At 61.2% G+C, this 22,694-nt stretch overlaps 1 protein-coding gene across 1 annotated transcript in view; it reads left to right on the forward strand.

Moving 5' to 3' along the window:
* Positions 1-7,523: 7,523 nt before the first annotated feature.
* The window catches only part of LOC149913572 (uncharacterized), a gene marked incomplete at its 5' end in the record, with an annotated part of 76,051 nt that continues 60,880 nt past the window's right edge, over positions 7,524-22,694 (forward strand). Inside the window, 8 exons of the mRNA XM_090129340.1 lie at positions 7,524-11,709; positions 12,774-13,075; positions 15,632-15,986; positions 17,309-17,393; positions 17,503-17,599; positions 20,846-20,950; positions 21,238-21,321; positions 21,552-21,632. Coding sequence (XP_089985466.1) covers positions 7,524-11,709; positions 12,774-13,075; positions 15,632-15,986; positions 17,309-17,393; positions 17,503-17,599; positions 20,846-20,950; positions 21,238-21,321; positions 21,552-21,632 — 5,295 coding nt within the window. The remainder of the gene's footprint in view (positions 11,710-12,773; positions 13,076-15,631; positions 15,987-17,308; positions 17,394-17,502; positions 17,600-20,845; positions 20,951-21,237; positions 21,322-21,551; positions 21,633-22,694) is intronic.

Genomic DNA, 22,694 nt, shown 5'->3' on the forward strand with positions numbered 1-22,694 from the left:
GCCTCGTGGAAGCTGGGTGCCCCCCACCCTTGGGCCCTGGACCCCCCCCCAACACCTCGCTCCCCCTCCATATTGAACCCCCCCCAACACCTGGGACCCCCCCTCAATAAACACCTTGGACTCCCCATCACCTGGGACACCCCCCCCCCCCCCCCGTGACACCTGGGACCCCCCCTCAATAAATACCTGGGACCTCCCCCCCCCCTCAACAAAAAAACCCTGAGGCTCTGCGACCCCCATAATAGGGGGCTCCCCCCCCCCCCCCCCCCCCACTATGGGACCCCCAACCTCGAGCCTGGAACCCCCCCTCATCATCTGCCCCCCCCCCCCATCACTGAGCCCCATTCCTGAATGATGACTGACCCCCCCCCTTTCTCTCCCCCCCCCTCCAGTTCTTGGGAGGACCCCCACGACAGCTGTTGTCCCCCCCCCCAAATTTCTGGGACCGTCCCCCCACTCCTGGGACCCCCCCCAAACACAACTTGGACCCCCCCACCCCCCCACCTCTGGAAACCCACCTTCTGTCTCCCCCCCCTCCACATCAGGGACCCCCCAAAACCTGTGACCCCCCCCCTACAACCCAGCCCCCCCCCACACCTGGGACCCCCCACCCAAACTTGGACCATCTTCCCCTCCCCCCCCCTTCAGAAACCCACCTTCCCCCCCCCAAAAAAAAAGAACAGTGACCCCCCCACACACACCTGAGACCCCCCCGACAACTGAGACCCCCCCCAACACACAAACCAGACCCCCCCCACCCCTACAAACCCACCTTCTCCCCCCCCACCCACACCTGCGACCCCCCCCCAATACACCCAGACCCCCCCACATCTGCGACACCCCCCCATACAACCTGACCCCCCCACACCTGAGCCCCCCCCCCATACACCCAGACCCCCCCCCACACCTGAGCCCCCCCCCCATACACCCAGACCTCTCCCTATCTGCGACCCCCAACCCCCTCCTTCCCCCCCCCCCCACCAGGGACCCCTACACCTGATCCCCCCCCCCCCAAACACCCAGACCCCCCCACACCTGCAACCCCCTCCTCCCCCCTCCCCCCACACACCAGGGACCCCCCCACCTGCGACTGACCCCCCCAATACACCCAGACCCCCCCCAACACCTGCGACCCCCCCCACCGAGACCCCCCCCAACACACAAACCACGACCCCCCCCCCATAAAATCGATCTTCTCCCCCCCCCCCACCCAGACCTGTGACTCCCCTGCGCCCCCCCACCAACTGAGACCCCCCCCAACCCACAAACTACGACCACCCCCCATAAAATCCATCTTCTCCCCCCCCCCACCCAGACCTGTGACTCCCCTGCGCCCCCCCCCTACACCCAGCCCCCCCCCACCTGCAACCCTCTCCCCCCCCACGACAAACCAGGGACCCCCAACACCTGAGCCCCCCATATTCCAACCCCCCCCCCCCCCGGGGTCTATGGGTGCGACCCCCCCCCCATAAAATCCATCTTCTCCCCCCCCCCCCAGACCTTTGACTCCCCTGCGCCCCCCCCCCTACACCCAGCCCCCCCCCCACCTGCAACCCTCTCCCCCCCCCACGACAAACCAGGGACCCCCAAAATCTGAGCCCCCCCATATTCCAACACCCCCCCCCCCCCCAGGGTCTATGGGTGCGACCCCCCCCCATAAAATCCATCTTCTCCCCCCCCCACCCAGACCTGTGACTCCCCTGCGCCCCCCCCCCCCCCCCACACCCAGCCCCCCCCCACCTGCAACCCTCTCCCCCCCCCACGACAAACCAGGGACCCCCAACACCTGAGCCCCCCCGTATTCCAACCCCCCCCCCCCTCCGGGGTCTATGGGTGCGACCCCCCCCCCCCCCCCAACCCCCCCCAAATCCTAATTTAAAGGGAGCAGTGATATTGGGGGGGGGGGGGAATGTGGGGGGGGGGATGGGGGAGGGGGGGGGGGAAGTGGCAGCAGGGGATGAAGGGGACAGAAATAACCAGAGCAGGATTAGCGCTGTGCGATGGGGGGGGGCAGGGGGGGGTGGCACACGGGTGACACGTGTGTCACGTGGGGGGGAGGGGGGGTGGCACACAGGTGTGCAAGCGTCGCGGGAGGGGGGGGTGACACAAGGGTGGGGGTGACGTTTGTGTGTCACAGGGGTGGGGGTGACATTTTGGGGGGGTGACACAAGGGTGGGGGTGACGTTTGTGTGTCTGTCACGTGGTGGGGGTGACATTTTGGGGGGGTGACGCTTGTGTGACACGTGGTGGGGTGACACAAGGGTGGGGGTGACACTTGTGTGTCTGTCACGTGGTGGGGGTGACATTTTGGGGTGTGACACTTGTGTGTCACGTGGTGGGGTGACACAAGGGTGGGGGTGATGTTTGTCTGTCACGTGGTGGGGGTGACATTTTGGGGGGGTGACACTTGTGTGACATGTGGTGGGGGTGACACAAGGGTGGGGGTGACGTTTGTGTGTCTGTCACGTGGTGGGGGTGACATTTTGGGGGGGTGACGCTTATGTGTCACCTGGTGGTGGTGACACAAGGGTGGGGGTGACGTTTGTGTGTCACAGGGGTGGGGGTGACATTTTGGGGGGGTGACACAAGGGTGGGGGTGACAGGTCTGTGACACACAGGGGTTGACATCTGTGTGACGTGTGAGAGGGGGTGACACAAGGGTGGGGGTGGCAATTGAGTGTCACAGGGGTGGGGGTGACATCTGTGTGTCTGTCACATGGTGGCGGTGACATTTGTGTGAGGGTGACATTTGTGTGTCACGTGGGTGGGGGTGACACACGGTGGGGGTGACATTTGTGTGTCACAGGAGTGTGGGGGGGTGACACTTGTGTGACACGTGGGTGGGGGTGACATTTTGTGACACAAGGGTGGGGGTGACGTTTGTGTGTCTGTCACGTGGTGGGGTGACATTTTGGGGGGGTGACACAAGGGTGGGGGTGACATTTGTGTGTCTGTCAAGTGGTGGGGGTGACATTTTCGGGGGGTGACACTTGTGTGACACGTGGTGGGGGTGACACAAGGGTGGGGGTGACGTTTGTGTGTCACAGGGGTGGGGGTGACACGTCTGTGACACGTGGGTGGGGGTGACATTTGTGTGTCTGTCACATGGGGGGGTGACGTTTGTGTGACACGTGGGAGGGGGTGACAGTTGTGTGACACACGGCTGTGTGGTGTCATACGGATGCGTGGTGTCAGGCAGGTGTGCAACTGTCACATGGGTGGGGGTGACACGCGTGTCACACGTGTGTGGGTGTCATGGGGGTGGGCAAGTGTCACACGTGAGACATGGATGTGTGGGTGTCGTCTGGGGGTGACGGGGAGCGTTGGTGACACGTGTGTCACACGGATGTGTAAGAGACACGTGGGGTGCAGATGACACGCGTGTCACACGGATGTGTAAGAGGCACGTGGGGTGCAGATGACACGCGTGTCACACGGATGTGTAAGAGACACGTGGGGTGCAGATGACACGCGTGTCACACGGATGTGTAAGAGACACATGGGGTGCAGATGACACACGTGTCACACGGATGTGTAAGAGACACATGGGGTGCAAATGACACGCGTGTCACACAGATGTGTAAGTGACACGTGGGGTGCAGATGACACACGTGTCACACAGATGTGTAAGAGACACATGGGGTGCAGTTGACACGCGTGTCACACAGACGTGTAAGAGACGTGGGGTGCAGATGACACGTGTGTCACACGGATGTGTAAGTGACACAAGGGGTGCAGATGACACGCGTGTCACACAGATGTGTAAGTGACACAAGGGGTGCAGATGACATGCGTGTCACATGGATGTGTAAGAGACATGGGGTGCAAATGACACGCGTGTCACACGGATGTGTAAGAGACACGTGGGGTGCAGATGACACGCGTGTCACACAGATGTGTAAGAGACACGTGGGGTGCAAATGACACGCGTGTCACACGGATGGCCGGGTGGCGTGTCACACGGGTGTGCGGGTGACGACACGCGTGTGTGTGGTGTTACACGGGCGTGCAGGTGACACGTGGGCGTGAGTGGCAGCAGCGTCACACGAGGGGTTGGTGACGGGTGGGTGTCTGTCCCACGTCCGTGTGTCTGTCCCACGTCTGTGTGTGTCTGCGTCTGTGTGTCTGTCCCGTGTCTGTTTGTCTGTCCCACGTCCGTGTGTCTGTCCCGCGTCTGTGTGTGTCTGCGTCTGTGTGTCTGTCCCGTGTCTGTGTGTCTGTCCCATGTCTGTGTGTCCCGCGTCTGTGTGTCTGCTCCATGGGTGTCACAGTGTGCAGGTGACACACGTCTGTATGTCCGTCCCACGTCTGTGCATCCATCCCACATCTGTGTGTCTGTCCCACATCTGCATGTGTCCCACATCTGTGTGTCTGTCCCATGTCTGTGTGTCTGTCACGTCCATGTGTCTGCCCCATGGGTGTCGCGGTGTGCAGGTGACACACGTCCGTGTGTCTGTCCCACGTCTGTGTGTGTCTGCATCTGTGTGTCTGTCCCGTGTCTGTGTCTGTCCCATGTCCCACATCTGTTTGTCTGTCCCACGTCTGTGTGTCCCACGCCCGTGTGTCTGTCACACGGGTGTCGCGGTGTGCAGGTGACACACGTCTGTATGTCCGTCCCACGTCTGTATGTCCGTCCCATGTCTGTGCATCCATCCCACGTCTGTGTGTCTGTCCCACATCTGTGTGTCTGTCCCATGTCTGTGTGTCTGTCACGTCCATGTGTCTGCTCCATGGGTGTCACGGTGTGCAGCTGACACACGTCCGTGTGTCTGTCCCACGTCCTTGTGTGTCCCATGTCTGTGTGTCTGTCATGTGTCTGTCCCATGTCCCACATCTGTTTGTCTGTCCCACGTCTGTGTGTCCCACGTCTGTGTGTCTGTCCCGTGTCTGTGCGTCTGTCACGTGTCTGTGTGTCCCACGCCCATGTGTCTGCCCCATGGGTGTCGCGGTGTGCAGGTGACACACGTCTGTATGTCCGTCCCACGTCTGTGTGTCCGTCCCACGTCCGTGTGTCTGTCCTACATCTGTGTGTCTGTCCCATGTCCGTGTGTCTGTCACGTCCTTGTGTCTGCCCCATGGGTGTCGCGGTGTGCAGGTGACACACGTCTGTGTGTCTGTCCCACGTCTGTGTGTCCCGCGTCTGTGTGTCTGTCACACGGGTGTCACGGCGTGCAGCTGACACACGTCTGCATGTCTGTCCCACGTCTGCATGTCTGTCCCACGTCTGTGTGCCTGTCCCACGTCTGTGTGTCTGTCCCATGTCTGTGTGTCTGTCACGTGTCTGTGTGTCCCACGCCCATGTGTCTGTCCCAATGGGTGTCACAGTTTGCAGGTGACACACGTCCGTGTGTCTGTCCCACATCTGCGTGTGTCCCACATCTGTCTGTCTGTCCCATGTCTGCGTGTCTGTCCCATGTCCGTGTGTCTGTCACGTCCTTGTGTCTGCCCCATGAGTGTCACGGTGTGCAGGTGACACACGTCTGTGTGTCTGTCCCACGTCTGTGCGTCTGTCACGTGTCTGTGTCTGTCCCATGTCCCACATCTGTTTGTCTGTCCCACGTCTGTGTGTCCCACGTCTGTGTGTCTGTCCCGCGTCTGTGTGTCTGTCACGTGTCTGTGTGTCCCACGTCCATGTGTCTGCCCCATGGGTGTCACGGTGTGCAGGTGACACACGTCTGTGTGTCCGTCCCACGTCTGTGTGTCCGTCCCACGTCTGTATGTCCGTCCCACGTCTGTGTGTCCGTCCCACATCTGTGTGTCCATCCCATGTCTGTGTGTCCTTCCCGCATCTGTGTATCCATCCCACGTCTGTGTGTCCATCCCATGTTTGTGTGTCCATCCCATGTCTGTGTGTCCGTCTCATGTCTGTGTGTCCATCCCATGTTTGTGTGTCCATCCCACATTGGTGTGTCCGTCCCACGTCTGTGTGTCCGTCCCACGTCTGTGTATCCGTCCCACATCCGTGTGTCACACCGTCACACCACCCAGGTGCCCCCCCCCCTCCCCCCATCCCCCTCACGTGGCCCCACTCCCCCCCCCCCCCTCCCCATGCTGGGGGTCAGAGGCTAATCCCGGTTTTACCCCCCCGGATTAACGGCACCGCGGGGCTGCATGGGAAGGGGGGGGGGACACACACACACCTCCTCCCCCCCCCTTCCTCCCCCCCAAAGAGCCCAAACCCCCACCTGGGCACTGAGGGCGGGCGCCAGGTTGGGCGGGGGGCGCGAGAAGACCCCTCCCCCCCCCCCCCCCCCCATCCTCAGGACCCCCGTCTGATTCTCTCCCACAGGTGGGGGCCCCCCGCTCCCCACTCCCACCATGGTGACATCGGCACGGCTCGCTGCACCCCGACCACCACGGCCCCCCCGGCCCTGAGGACCCCCAGCCTCGGTCCCACAGCCCCCCGCCCAGCCAGGACCATGCGGCCCCGCGCTGACGCCTCCCTCGGTGACGCCTCTCGTGGTGCCACCAGCCACGGGGACGCTGCCCACGGGGGCGCCTCCAGTGCCGGCGTCTGCCACGGTGACATCAGCCGTGGTGACATCATCTGCCATGGTGGCGCTTCCCACGGTGACATCAGTCCTGATGGCATCTCCTATGGTGGCGCTTCCCACGGTGACATCAGCTGTGGTGACATCACCCATGGTGGCGCTTCCCACGGTGACATCAGTCCTGATGGCATCTCCTATGGTGGCGCTTCCCACGGTGACATCAGCTGTGGTGACATCACCCATGGTGGCGCTTCCCACGGTGACATCAGTCCTGATGGCATCTCCTATGGTGGCGCTTCCCACGGTGACATCAGCTGTGGTGACATCACCCATGGTGGCGCTTCCCATGGTGACATCTGCCACGGTGACATCTGCCATGGTGGCACTTCCCACGGTGACATCTGCCACGGTGACATCAGCCGTGGTGACATCATCTGCCATGGTGGCGCTTCCCACGGTGACATCAGTCGTGATGGCATCTCCTATGGTGGCGCTTCCCACGGTGACATCAGTTGTGGTGACATCATCTGCCGTGGTGGCGCTTCCCACGGTGACATCAGTCATGATGGCATCTCCTATGGTGGCGCTTCCCACGGTGACATCAGTTGTGGTGACATCTGCCATGGTGGCGCTTCCCATGGTGACATCAGTCGTGATGGCATCTCCTATGGTGGCGCTTCCCACGGTGACATCAGTTGTGGTGACATCTGCCATGGTGGCACTTCCCATGGTGACATCTGCCATGGTGACATCTGCCATGGTGGCGCTTCCCATGGTGACATCTGCCATGGTGACATCAGCCATGGTGACATCATCTGCCATGGTGGCGCTTCCCACGGTGACATCAGTCCTGATGGCATCTCCTATGGTGGCACTTCCCATGGTGACATCTGCCATGGTGACATCTGCCATGGTGACATCTGCCATGGTGGCACTTCCCATGGTGACATCTCCTATGGTGGCGCTTCCCACGGTGACATCTGCCGTGATGGCATCTCCTATGGTGGCACTTCCCACGATGACATCAGCCATGGTGACATCTGCCACGGTGACATCATCTGCCATGGTGGCACTTCCCACGGTGACATCACCCATAGTGGCACTTCCCACAGTGACATCTGCCATGGTGACATCACCCACAGTGACATCTCTTATGGTGGCATCACCCACAGTGACATCTCCCACGGTGGCATCTCCAACAAGGACACTTTTGTCAGCGCCACTTCTTCCCACGGTGGCACCTGCCGTGGTGACATCTCCTATGGTGGCATCTCCAACAGTGGCACCTCCCGTGGTGACATCTCCAACAAGGACGCTTCCGTCAGTGCCACCTTCCATGGTGACATCACCCATAGTGGCATCTCCAACAGTGGCACTTCCCACGGTGACATCTCCTATGGTGACATCCCCCACGGTGGCATCTCCTGTGGTGACATCACCCACAGTGACATCTCTTATGGTGGCATCACCCACGGTGACATCTCCCACGGTGGCATCTCCAACAGTGGCACTTCCCATGGTGACATCAGCCATGGTGGCATCTCCTATGGTGGCACTTCCCACGGTGACATCTGCCATGATGACATCAGCCACGGTGACATCTGCCATGGTGACATCTGCCATGGTGGCACTTCCCATGGTGACATCTCCTATGGTGGCACTTCCCACGGTGACATCTGCCATGGTGGCACCTCCTATGGTGGCATCTCCTATGGTGGCACTTCCCACGGTGACATCACCCATAGTGGCACTTCCCACGGTGACATCTGCCGTGGTGACATCACCCACAGTGACATCTCCCATGGTGGCATCTCCAACAGTGGCACTTCCCATGGTGACATCTCCCACGGTGACATCACCCATGGTGGCATTTCCAACGGTGACATCTGCCACAGTGACACTTCCCATGGTGACATCTCCCATGGTGGCATCTCCCATGGTGACACCTCCCATGGTGACACTTCCCACGGTGGCATCTCCCACTGCTTGTGCCGCAGCGGTGCCTCCAGCCGTGTCATCTCTCGCGGTGACTTCCCACTTGGTGGCTTCTGCCACCCCGGTGGCACTTCTTACGGTGGCATCTCCCCCGTTGGTGACAACTCGCTGGGTGTCACCTCCCACAGCGGCACCTCCCACAGTGGTGGCATCTCCCAGGGCAGTGACATCGTGTGCAGCGGTGGCGTCTCCAGTGGTGGCATCTCTAGAGGTGGCATCTCCAGTGGTGACATCTCCAGTGGTGACATTTCCAGTGGTGGCATCTCCAGTGGTGACATCCTTTGCAGTCCTGTGTCCCCACCCAGGACCACCTCCCAAGTTGGTGGCATCTCCCATGGCATCAGTGTCACCTCCACCGCCAGCATCTCCCACGGTGGCATCACTGGTGATGCTGTCACCTCCCGCAGCGGTGACGTCCCTCAGGGTGGTGGCACCTTCTACAGTGGCATCTCCCAAAGTGGTGGCACCTCCCACCACGGTGGCATCTCCCCCAGTTGCGTCCCCTCTCCCACCGGAGTCACCTCCCGCAGCGGTGGCATCTCTCACGGTGACATCCCCAGTGATGGTGCCACCTCCCACGCCGGTGGCACGTCCGACGGTGGCACTTCCCGTGGTGGCACCTCCACTGGTGACGTCCTCGATGGTGGCATCCCCGATGGAGTCGTATCTCGTGACGGTGACATCTCCTGCAGCGGTGACATCCCAAGTGCTGACGTCACCAACGCTGGCGTCACCAGCAGTGACATCTCAAGCAGTGACAGCTCAAGCAGTGACATCCCCAACGGTGACGTCTCCAACGGTGACATCTCCATCGGTGACATCCCCACTGACGTCATCTCCAATGGTGGCATGCCCAGTGGTGTCACCTCCTGTGGTGGTGGCATCTCCAACGGTGACATCTCCCATGGTGACATCTCCAATTGTGTCATCTCCAATAGTGGCATGCCCAGTGGTGTCACCTCCCGTGGTGGTGGCATCTCCCATGGTGACATCCCCAACGGTGACACCTCCAACGGTGACATCTCCAATGGTGACACCTCCAATGGTGACATCTCCAATAATGGCATCTCCAATGGTGGCACCTCCAACAGTGACATCTCCAACAGTGGCATCTCCACCAATGGTGACATGCCCAGTGGTGTCACCTCCCATGGTGGTGACATCCCCAGCGGTGGCATCTCCAACAGTGACATCTCCAATAGTGACACCTCCAACGGTGGCACCTCCAACGGTGACATCTCCACCAATGGTGACATGCCCAGTGGTGTCACCTCCCATGGTGGTGACATCCCCAGTGGTGACACCTCCAACGGTGACACCTCCAACAGCAACATCTCCAACAGTGACATTTCCAACGGTGGCATCTCCACCAATGGTGACATCTCCAGTGGTGTCACCTCCCATGGTGGTGACATCTTCAATCACAGAATCACAGAATCCAACGGTGACATCTCCAACGGTGACATCTCCAATGGTGGCATCTCCCATGATGGCATCTCCAATGGTGACGTTCCCAACGGTGACATCTCCAGTGGTGACACCTCCAACGGTGGCACCTCCAACGGTGACATCCCCAACGGTGGCATCTCCACCAATGGTGACATGCCCAGTGGTGTCACCTCCCATGGTGGTGACATCTCCCATGGTGGCATCTCCAACTGTGACACCTCCAACAGTGACATCTCCAACGGTGACATCTCCACCAATGGTGGCATGCCCAGTGGTGTCACCTCCCATGGTGGTGACATCCCCGATGGTGACACCTCCAACGGTGGCATCTCCAACAGTGACATCTCCAACGGTGATACCTCCAACAGTGATGCCTCCAACGGTGGCACCTCCAACAGTGACATCTCCAACAGTGACATTTCCAACGGTGGCATCTTCAATGGTGGCATCTCCACCAATAGTGGCATGCTCAGTGGTGTCACCTCCAATGGTGGTGACATCCCCGATGGTGACACCTCCAACGGTGACATCTCCAATAATGGCATCTCCAGTGGTGACACCTCCAACGGTGACACCTCCAACAGTGTCATCTCCAACAGTGACATCTCCAACGGTGGCATCTCCACCAATGGTGGCATGCCCAGTGGTGTCACCTCCCATGGTGGTGACATCTCCCATGGTGGCATCTCCAACTGTGACACCTCCAACAGTGACATCTCCAACAGTGACACCTCCAACAGTGATGCCTCCAATGGTGACACCTCCAACGGTGACACCTCCAACAGTGACACCTCCAATAGTGACATCTCCAACGGTGACACCTCCAATGGTGACACCTCCAACATTGACACCTCCAACAGTGACATCTCCAACAGTGACATTTCCAACGGTGGCATCTCCACCAATGGTGACATCTCCAGTGGTGTCACCTCCCATGGTGGTGACATCTTCAATCACAGAATCACAGAATCCAACGGTGACATCTCCAACAACGGTGGCACCTCCACCGATGTTGACATTCCCAGTCGCAGTGTTGTCACCTCCCACGGCGGTGACACCCCCAGCGGTGACATCTCCGCGCCCCCCCCCTCCCGCAGCCCCGCCGCCCCCCTCCTCGTCCTGCTGTCCCAGCGCCCCCGCTGGTCCCCCCCCCTCCTCGTCCTCCTCCTCCTGCTGACCCCGCACGCCGCCCCGGCCGGCGGCGCCACCTTCAAGGTGGGCGTGATGGGGCCGTGGCTGTGCGACCCCCTGACGTCCCGCGCCCTCCCGGAGGTGGCGGCCCGCCTGGCCGTGGGGAGACTCAACCGGGACCCGGAGCTGAGCCGGGGTTACTGGTGGGACGCGGTGCTGCTCCCGGAGCCGTGCCGGACCCCGCAGGCGGTGACGGCGCTGCTGGGCGCCGAGCGCTACGCCTCGGCTTTGGTGGGACCCCTGAACCCCGCCGTCTGCGGGGCCGCCGAGCTGCTGGCGGCGGCGTGGAACAAAGCGTTGGTGTCGTGGTCGTGCGTTGGGGACGGGGATGGAGGGGGGGACACTTTGGTGGAGCCGATCCCGGCGCCGGGCGCGGTGCTGCACGCCGTGCTCAGGTATTTCCGCTGGGCGCACGTGGCCGTGGTGACGGCGAGGAGCGACGCGTGGAGGGAGACGGGCCGGGGGCTGGCGCAGGACATGAGGGGCAGGGGGCTGCCGGTCAGCGTGGTCACCGCCGCGGGGACTCGGGAGGAGGAGGCTGGAGAGGCGCTGAGGAGGGTGCGGAGGGCGGATGGGGTGAGAGGTGAGGAGGGGGGGGGAGGAAGGATGGAGGGAGGGAGGGGGGATGGAGGGAAGGGTGTTGGTGGGGGTGGATGGATGGAGGGAGGGAGGGAGGGAGGATGGATGGATGGATGGATGGATGGATGGATGGATGGATGGAGGTGCTGGGTATGGGTGGGTGAAGGTGGAAGGGGATGGAGGGATGGAGGGAGGGAGGGAGGGGTGAAGGAAGGATGGATGGATGGAGGGGGGATGGATGGATGGATGGAGGGAGGGGAGGAAGGAGGGGTGGGAAAGGACGGATGGAGGATAGATGGATGTGGGGATGGATGGAGGGATGGATGGAGGTGCTGGGTATGGGTGGGTGAAGGCGGAAGGGGATGGAGGGATGGATGGATGGATGGATGGATGGATGGATGGATGGATGGATGGATGGAGGGAGGGAGGGATGGAGGGATGGAGGGAGGGGAGGAAGGAGGGGTGGGAAACGATGGATGGAGGATGGAGGGAGATGGAGGTGGGAATGGATGGAGGATGGATGGAGGTGCTGGGTATGGGTGGGTGAAGGCGGAAGGGGATGGAGGGATGGAGGGAGGGAGGGAGGGGTGAAGGAAGGATGGATGGATGGAGGATGGATGGAAGGATGGATGGAGGGATGGAGGGGGGGATGGATGGAAGGGTGTTGGTGGGAATGGATGGATGGATGGAGGGAGGATGGATGGAGAGATGGATGGAGGTTGTGGGTATGGGTGGATAAAGGTGGAAGGGGATGGAGGGAGGGAGGGAGGGAGGGATGGAGGGAGGGGAGGAAGGAGGGGTGGGAAAGGATGGATGGAGGATGGAGGGAGATGGAGGTGGGGATGGATGGATGGATGGAGGGAGGGAGGATGGATGGAGGGATGGATGGAGATGGTGGGTATGGGTGGGTGAAGGTGGAGATGGAAGAGGATGCATGGATGGAGGGATGGATGGATGGATGGATGGATGGATGGATGGCCGGAGGAAGGGTGGATGAAGGCTGGCGGTCGGAGAGGCGGGCTGGAAGGGGGGCGCTGGGCAGGGGCTCAGCCTTTTTTCCCCGCACAGTGGTGGTGATGTGCATGCACTCCGTGCTGCTGGGCGGCGAGGAGCAGCGGGTGCTGCTGGAGAAGGCGGAGGACATGGGCATGACCGACGGCACCTACGTCTTCGTCCCCTACGACGCGCTCACCTTCCCCCTGCCCTACCGCCGCGTGCCCTACCCCGTCCTGGCCAACAGCACCAAGCTGCGCCTGGCCTACGACGCCGTGCTCACCATCACCATCGACTCACCTGAGGTCAGCTTCCACGAGGCCCTGCGCCAAGCCCAGGAGGCCTACGAGATCCCAGCGCACATCGATCCCACGCAGGTGGCGTGGGGCGAGCGGGCGTGGGGTGGGGGTGGGAGGTAGAAGCCTTTGGGGGTGATGGGGTGGGGTGGGGTGGGTGGGGGAGGGGGTGAGCGGAGGGATGTAGATGTCGGGGGGAGAGGGTTCTGGTCAATGGGGTTGGGGGAAGGCGATGGGAAGCAGGAATTGGAGCTGTTGGGGTGATGGGATGGAGGTGGGATGGGATGGGATGGGATGGGATGGGATGGGATGGGATGGGATGGGATGGGATGGGCTGAATGGGGGAGGGGGTGAATGGATGCCCAGAGATGTTGGGAGGAGAGGGTTCTGGTCAATGGGGTTGGAAGGAAGGTGATGGGAAGCAGGAATTGGAGCTGCTGGGGTGATGGGATGGGCTGGGCTGGATGGGGGAGGGGGTGAATGGATGCCCAGAGGTGTTGGGGGAGAGGGTTCTGGTCAATGGGGTTGGGGGGAAGGCGATGGGAAGCAGAAACTGGAGCTGCTGGGGTGATGGGATGGAGGTGGGGTGGGATGGGATGGGATGGATGGGGGAGGGGGTGAATGGATGCCCAGAGGTGTTGGGGGGAGAGGGTTCTGGTCAATGGGGTTGGAAGGAAGGTGATGGGAAGCAGGAATTGGAGCTGTTGGGGTGGTGGAATGGAGGTGGGATGGAGGTGGGGTGGAGGTGGGGTGGAGGTGGGGTGGAGGTGGGATGGGCTGGATGGGGGAGGAGGTGAGCGGAGGGATGTAGATGTTGGGGGGAGAGGGTTCTGGTCAATGGGGTTGGAAGGAAGGAGATAGGAAGCAGGAATTGGAGCTGTTGGGGTGATGGGATGGGATGGGATGGGATGGGATGGATGGGGGAGGGGGTGAATGGATGCCCAGAGGTGTTGGGAGGAGAACGTTCTGGTCAATGGGGTTGGGGGGAAGGTGATGGGAAGCAGGAATTGGAGCTGTTGGGGTGATGGGATGGAGGTGGGGTGGAGGTGGGATGGGGTGGTGGGGGAGGAGGTGAGCAGAGGGATGTAGATGTCGGGGGGAGAGGGTTCTGGTCAATGGGGTTGGGAGGAAGGAGATAGGAAGCAGGAATTGGAGCTGTTGGGGTGATGGGATGGGGGTGGGATGGGCTGGATGGGGGAGGAGGTGAGCAGAGGGATGGAAGGAGATAGGAAGCAGGAATTGGAGCTGTTGGGGTGATGGGATGGAGGTGGGATGGGATGGGATGGGATGGGATGGGATGGGATGGGATGGGATGGGATGGGATGGGATGGGATGGGATGGGATGGGCTGAATGGGGGAGGGGGTGAATGGATGCCCAGAGATGTTGGGAGGAGAGGGTTCTGGTCAATGGGGTTGGAAGGAAGGTGATGGGAAGCAGGAATTGGAGCTGCTGGGGTGATGGGATGGGCTGGGCTGGATGGGGGAGGGGGTGAATGGATGCCCAGAGGTGTTGGGGGAGAGGGTTCTGGTCAATGGGGTTGGGGGGAAGGCGATGGGAAGCAGAAACTGGAGCTGCTGGGGTGATGGGATGGAGGTGGGGTGGGATGGGATGGGATGGATGGGGGAGGGGGTGAATGGATGCCCAGAGGTGTTGGGGGGAGAGGGTTCTGGTCAATGGGGTTGGAAGGAAGGTGATGGGAAGCAGGAATTGGAGCTGTTGGGGTGGTGGAATGGAGGTGGGATGGAGGTGGGGTGGAGGTGGGGTGGAGGTGGGGTGGAGGTGGGATGGGCTGGATGGGGGAGGAGGTGAGCGGAGGGATGTAGATGTTGGGGGGAGAGGGTTCTGGTCAATGGGGTTGGAAGGAAGGAGATAGGAAGCAGGAATTGGAGCTGTTGGGGTGATGGGATGGAGGTGGGATGGGGTGGTGGGGGAGGGGGTGAATGGATGCCCAGAGATGTTGGGAGGAGAGCGTTATGGTCAATGGGGTTGGAAGGAAGGTGATGGGAAGCAGGAACTGGAGCTGCTGGGGTGATGGGATGGAGGTGAGGTGGGGTGGGTGGGGTGGTGGAGGAGGGGGTGAATGGATGCCCAGAGGTGTTGGGAGGAGAGCGTTCTGGTCAATGGGGTTGGAAGGAAGGAGATAGGAAGCAGGAATTGGAGCTGCTGGGGTGATGGGATGGAGGTGGGGTGGGCTGGATGGGGGAGGAGGTGAGCAGAGGGATGTAGATGTCGGGGGGAGAGGGTTCTGGTCAATGGGGTTGGGGGAAGGGTGATGGGAAGCAGGAACTGGAGCTGTTGGGGTGATGGGATGGAAGTGGGGGTGGGCTGGATGGGGGAGGGGGTGAGCGGAGGGTTGTAGACGTTGGGGGGAGGGGGGTTAAAGCCAACGGTGCTGAGGGAAGGTGATGGGAACCGGAGCCATTGGGGTGGTGGGGGTGGGATGGGGCGGGTTGGGTGATGGGGGATGTGGGCACGGGGAGTTGGGTGGAGATGGCAGCGGCTCTTGGCGCTGGAGAGAGGTGGGCACGGCCAACGGGAGCGGGGCGAAGCCGACAAGACCACAGCCAACGGGTGCAGGTGGCCAAACCAGCGTCGCGGCCTCGGCCCGCCCTCCTGGACCCCCGCTGTCCCCTCAGGTCCACCCCCTCTTCGCCACCATCTACAACTCCATCTTCTTCTTGGCCAACGCCGTGGAGGCCACGCGGCGCACGGGCCGTTGGGTGATGGGCAGCAGCGTGGCCGAGAACGCCCGCGACTTCCAGATGGAAGGCTTCTGCCAGCCCTTCTCCGTCACCGAGGACGGGGACGTCAGCGTCCCTTACGTGGTGCTGGACACGGATGGAAAAGGAGATCGGCTGTGGCCGGTGTTCGGGCTGGAGCCGGGCGTCCGGGGGCTGGGCTACCGCGGCCATTCCGTGCACTGGCCACACAGCTCCAGCCCCGGCACCGACTCGGGGTGCTGGTTTGAGTCGGGCTCCATCTGCAACGGGGGTGAGCAAGGAGGGGGTCCTTCCCAACCTCTGTCCGCTCACGCCGTGTCCGCCCGTCCGTCCGTCCGCCTGTCCGTCTGTCTGTCCGCACGGGTGTTTGTGTCGGTCAGACGTCTCGCCGGCTCGGTTTTCTGTCCATCCCTTCATCCTCTCGTCTTCTGCTCGTCCCTCCGTTCCTTTCCCCATCCACACGCATCCCTTCGTCCGTTTCTCCGTCCGTCCGTTCATCCGTTTCTTCGTCCGTTCCTCCGTCCGTCCGTTCATCCATTCCTTCGTCCGTTTCTCCGTCCGTCCGTTCATCCGTTTCTTCGTCCGTTCCTCCATCCGTCCGTTCATCCATTCCTTCGTCCGGCTCCCTGCCCGTTCCTTCCTTCCTTCATTCATTCATTCATTCATTCATTCATTCATTCATTCATTCATTCATCCATCCATCCATCCATCCATCCATCCACCCATTTCTCCACCCATCCCTCCCTCCATCCCTCCATCCTTTCCTCCCTCCATCCCCCCCTCCATCTATCCATTCCTCCCTCCCTCCCTCCCTCCCTCCTTCCATCTCTCCCTCCTTCCCTCCTTCCCTCCCTCCCTCCCTCCTTCCCTCCCTCCCTCCTTCCCTCCTTCCTTCCCTCCCTCCCTCCTTCTGTCTATCCATTCCTCCCTCCTTCCCTCCCTCCCTCCTTCCCTCCTTCCTTCCCTCCCTCCCTCCTTCTGTCTATCCATTCCTCCCTCCATCCCTCCCTCCCTCCTTTCATCTCTCCCTCCTTCCCTCCCTCGGTCCATCCCTTCTTCCTTCGTTCCCTCCCTCCATCTATCCATTCCTCCCTCCATCCCTCCCTCACTCCTTCCCTCCCTCCCTCCCTCCCTCCCTCCTCTATCTATCCATTCCTCCCTCCCTCCTTCCCTCCCTCCCTTCCTCCTTCCTCCATCCCTCCCTCCTTCCCTCCTCCCCTCCCTCCCTCCCTCCATCCCCCCTCTATCTATCCATTCCTCCCTCCCTCCCTCCTCCATCCCTCCCTCCTTCCCTCCTTCCTTCCTTCCCTCCATCCCTCCCCTCCCTCCCTCCCTCCCTCCCTCCTTCTTCCTTCCCTCCCTCCTTTCCTCCCTCCCTCCTTCCCTCCTTCCTTCCTTCCATCTGTCCCTTTATCCCTTCCTCCTTCTGTCCCTCCCTCCCTCTCTCCCTCCCCCCCATTCCCCCATTCCCCCTTCCCTCCCCATTTTGGGACACCCGATGCCCCCTGGGCCGCACTGTGTGTGGGGGGGGGGGTTGGGTTGTGAGACCCCTCCTCGTCACCCTCCTCCCCCTCTTCTCCTCCCCCTCCTCAGGGATGGACGCCAGCTTTGTCCTCCTCATCTTCATCCTGGTCTCTGCTCTGGTGGCAGCGGGAGCCGCCCTCGCCTGCTTCATCAGGTCGGCTCCCCCCCCTCCCCCACCCATGGGAGACCCCCCCCCCCAACCCCAACCCCAACCCCAAATTCAGGGACAGCGTGGCAGTGTCCCATGTCCCCCCTCCCCACAGGCGCCGCATCCAGCAGGCCCAGCTGATGAAGGGACCCAACAAAATCATCCTCACCATGGAGGACCTGACCTTCATCAACACGCAGAGCAACAAGAGGGTGAGGGACCCCCGCGGTTGGGGGGGGGTCATGGGGGGGCCGGGGGGGAGGGGGGACGGAAGGACTGAGGCCACAGGTCTGCCCCTCCCCGCCCACTCCCCAGCCGGGGCCGCTGGGTCCCGTGGGTGACGGGTCCCTGTGGGTGGGGGTCCCGACGGGCGGGGGTCTCCTCTGTCGGCTGGTGGCAGCCAGTGGGTGTCGTGTCTGTGTGGGAGAGGGGACCCCAATGGTGGCGTGTGGGTGACGGGACCCCACAAGGGACATGTCCTGCGTGTCCTGTGTGTCCTGCGTGTCCTGCGTGTCCTGCGTGTCCTACATGTCCTGCATGTCCTGTGTGTCCTGCGTGTCCTGCGTGTCCTGCGTGTCCTGCGTGTCCTGTGTGTCCTGCATGTCCTGTATGTCCTACATGTCCTACATGTCCTGCATGTCCTGCGTGTCCTGCGTGTCCTGCATGTCCTGTGTGTCCTACGTGTCCTACATGTCCTATATGTCCTGCGTGTCCTACGTGTCCTACATGTCCTGCATGTCCTGTGTGTCCTGCGTGTCCTACGTGTCCTGCATGTCCTACATGTCCTGCGTGTCCTGTATGTCTTGCATGTCCTGCGTGTCCTACGTGTCCTGCATGTCCTGCGTGTCCTGCGTGTCCTGTATGTCCTACATGTCCTGCGTGTCCTGCGTGTCCTACATGTCCTGCGTGTCCTGTATGTCTTGCATGTCCTGCATGTCCTGCGTGTCCTGTGTGTCCTGCATGTCCTATGTGTCCTACGTGTCCTACGTGTCCTGCGTGTCCTACGTGTCCTGCATGTCCTGCATGTCCTACGTGTCCTACGTGTCCTGTATGTCCTGTATGTCCTACATGTCCTGCGTGTCCTGCATGTCCTTTGTGTCCTGTGTGTCCTACATGTCCTGCATGTCCTACATGTCCTACATGTCCTGCATGTCCTACGTGTCCTACGTGTCCTGTGTGTCCTACATGTCCTGCATGTCTTACGTGTCCTACATGTCCTGCATGTCCTGTGTGTCCTGCGTGTCCTACGTGTCCTGCATGTCCTACATGTCCTGCGTGTCCTGTATGTCTTGCATGTCCTGCGTGTCCTACGTGTCCTGCATGTCCTGCGTGTCCTGCGTGTCCTGTATGTCCTACATGTCCTGCGTGTCCTGCGTGTCCTACATGTCCTGCGTGTCCTGTATGTCTTGCATGTCCTGCATGTCCTGCGTGTCCTGTGTGTCCTGCATGTCCTATGTGTCCTACGTGTCCTACGTGTCCTGCGTGTCCTACGTGTCCTGCATGTCCTGCATGTCCTACGTGTCCTACGTGTCCTGTATGTCCTGTATGTCCTACATGTCCTGCGTGTCCTGCATGTCCTTTGTGTCCTGTGTGTCCTACATGTCCTGCATGTCCTACATGTCCTACATGTCCTGCATGTCCTACGTGTCCTACGTGTCCTGTGTGTCCTACATGTCCTGCATGTCTTACGTGTCCTACATGTCCTACGTGTCCTACGTGTCCTGCGTGCCCTGCATGTCCTGCGTGTCCTGCATGTCCTACGTGTCCTACGTGTCCTGTGTGTCCTACATGTCCTGCATGTCTTACGTGTCCTACATGTCCTACGTGTCCTACGTGTCCTGTGTGCCCTGCATGTCCTGCGTGTCCTGCGTGTCCTACATGTCCTGCGTGTCCTGTATGTCTTGCATGTCCTGCATGTCCTGCGTGTCCTGTGTGTCCTGCATGTCCTATGTGTCCTACGTGTCCTACGTGTCCTGCGTGTCCTACGTGTCCTGCATGTCCTGCATGTCTTACGTGTCCTACATGTCCTACGTGTCCTACGTGTCCTGCGTGCCCTGCATGTCCTGCGTGTCCTGTGTGTCCTACGTGTCCCACATGTCCTGTGTGTCCTACATGTCCTACATGTCCTGTGTGTCCTGCATGTCCTGTGTGTCCTACGTGTCCTACATGCCCTATGTGTCCCAGTGGGTGACGGGACCCCACAAGTGACATATCCTGCATGTCCTACATGTCCTACATGTCCTACGTGTCCTACGTGTCCTGTGTGCCGTGCATGTCCTGTGTGCCCTGCATGTCCTGCATGTCCTACATGTCCTGCATGTCCTACATGTCCTACGTGCCCTACGTGTCCCAGTGGGTGACGGGACCCCACAAGGGACATGTCTTGCATGTCCTGCATGTCCTACGTGTCCTACGTGTCCTGTGTGTCCTGCATGTCCTGTGTGTCCTGCGTGTCCTGCATGTCCTACATGTCCCACGTGTCCTACGTGTCCTACATGTCCCCGTGGGTGACGGGACCCCATGGGTGACATGTCCTCCATGTCCTCCATGTCCTCCATGTCCCAGTTGTGATGGGACCCCATGGGTGACATGTCCTATATGTCCTACATCTCCTACATCATCCCCTACATCTCCTCCATGTCCCAGTGTGTCATGGGACCCCACAAGTGACATATCCTACATGTCCTACATGCCCTCCATGTTCTCCATGCCCTCCATGCCCTCCATGCCCTCCATGCCCTCCATGCCCTACATGTCCTATGTGTCCTCCATGTCCCAGTGGGTGATGGGACCCCATGGGTGACATGTCCTATATGTCCTATGTGTCCTACATCCCCTACATGTCCCAGTGTCTCATGGGACCCCACAACTGACATGTCTTCCATGCCCTCCATGTCCTCCATGTCCTCCATGCCCTCCATGCCCTACGTGTCCTCCATGTCCTCCATGTCCCAGTTGTGATGGGACCCCATGGGTGACATGTCCTATATGTCCTACATCTCCTACATCATCTGCTACATCTCCTCCATGTCCCAGTGTGTCATGGGACCCCACAAGTGACATGCCCTACATGTCCTCCATGCCCTCCATGCCCTCCATGCCCTACGTGTCCTATGTGTCCTCCATGTCCCTGTGGGTGATGGGACCCCATGGGTGACATGTCCTACATCTCCTACATCATCTCCTACATCTCCTCCATGTCCCAGTGTGTCATGGGACCCCACAAGTGACATGTCCTCCATGCCCTCCATGCCCTCCATGCCCCAGTTGGTGATGGGACCCCATGGGTGACATCTCCTCCATGTCCCACTGTGTGATGGGACCCCGCAAGTGACATGCCCTACATGCCCTACATGCCCCACATATCCTCCATGTCCCATTGTGTGACGGGACCCCACAAGAGCCCCCCCAACCCCCCCGGCTCCCATCCTGACCCCTTTCCCCCCCCCCTTCCCCAGGTTGATGGCAGCCGCACCAGCCTGGCTGCCCGCAGTGCTGGCGACACCAAAAGCGTCCGCAGCGTCACCGCAGCCCCCGACACCACCAACGTGGCCATCGCTGAGGTAAGACCCCCATCTCCCCCCCCCTCCACCCCCCCACCCTGTGTGTCCCCCACCCCACCTCACCCTTTTCCCCTCTCTACCCCTCCCCCCCCCATCAATCCCCCCCCTCCCCACTTTGCCACCTCCGGGGGCGACAAGGCAGGGCCACCTCCTCAGGGACAACCCCGTCCCCCAAACCCCCCCCCATAGCCCCCCCAGCCCCCTGGGTGCCCCCACCCCATATGCTGGCCGGATGATTGACAGCTCGGGGCTGTGATTGACAGCTGCCTCCTGCCCTTTCCCCGCAGGGAACCGAAACCCCAGGGGTCAACAGCCACCTCCCCCTCCTCCTCCTATTGTTTAATCAACAGGGCCTTGTCGCCTCCGTGCAGGTAAGTCGAAAGCACCAAACCCGACGTGTTTTCCCCCAAATTTACCCTCCCGCCCCGTCCCACCCCCCACCCCCCAACTTGGTGTTGCCCTCTCCCCCCTCCCAGCCCCCCACCCGTCATCGTGGTCCCAGTTGGAGGAGCGGGGCGAAGGGAGGCGTTGGGGGAGGAGGAGGAAGGAGAGGAGGGTGGGATGGGGTGGGGTGAGACCTCAGTGGGTTTCGCTCCCCCAGGGCGACTGGGTCTGGCTGAAGAAGTTCCCTGGAGATCAGCACAGCGAGGTGAAGCCGGCCACCAAGCTGGCCTTCTGCAAGGTGGGGCATGGGGACGGGGGGGGGGGGACGTGGGGAGGGGGGTGGGATGTGGGGACAATGGGGGGATGTGGGGACAGTGGTGGGATGTGGGGACAATGGGGGGATGTGGGGGTGGTGGTGGGACATTGGGACAATGGTGGGATGTGGGGACTTTGGTGGGATGTGGAGGTGGTGGGACATGGGGGTGGTGGTGGGACATGGGGACAGGGGTGGGACGTGGGGACTTTGGTGGATATGGGGACAATGGTTGGACATGGGGGTGGTGGGACGTGGGGGTGCTGGTGGGACGTTGGGACAATGATGGGACGTGGGGACTTTGGTGGGACGTGGAGGTGATGGGGGGACATGGGGAGGGTGGAACATGGGGACAGGGGTGGGACGTGGGGACTTTGGTGGATATGGGGACAGGGGTGGGACATGGAGGTGGTGGGACGTGGGGGTGCTGGTGGGACATTGGGACAACGGTGGGACGTGGAGGTGGTGGGATGTGGGGGTGGTGGTGGGACGTTGGGACAATGATGGGACATGGGGACTTCGGTGGGACGTGGAGGTGATGGGGGGACATGGGGAGGGTGGTGGGACATGGGGACAGGGGTGGGACGTGAGGACAGGGGTGGGACGTGGGGGTGGTGGTAGGACACTGGGGCAATGGTGGGACATGGAAAGGGTGGTGGGACGTGGGGACGTTGGTGGATATGGGGACAGGGTGGGACATGGAGGTGGTGGTGGGACATGGGGACAGGGGTGGGACGTGGGGAGGGTGGCAGGATGTTGGGACAATGGTGGGACATGGGGGCTTTGGTGGGACATGGGGAGGGTGGTGGGATATGGGGACAATGGTTGGACATGGGAGTGGTGGGACGTGGGGGTGGTGGGACGTGGGGGTGGTGGTGGGACGTTGGGACAGTGATGGGACGTGGGGACTTTGGTGGGACGTGGAGTGATGGTGGGACATGGGGAGGGTGGTGGGACATGGGGGTGGTGGTGGAACATGGGGACAGGGGTGGGACGTGGGGACTTTGGTGGATATGGGGACAATGGTTGGACATGGGGGTGGTGGGA

This window comes from Phasianus colchicus, chromosome 36 (genome assembly GCF_987193195.1).
Source record: "Phasianus colchicus chromosome 36, bPhaCol1.hap1.1, whole genome shotgun sequence".
Taxonomy (NCBI): domain Eukaryota; kingdom Metazoa; phylum Chordata; class Aves; order Galliformes; family Phasianidae; genus Phasianus; species Phasianus colchicus.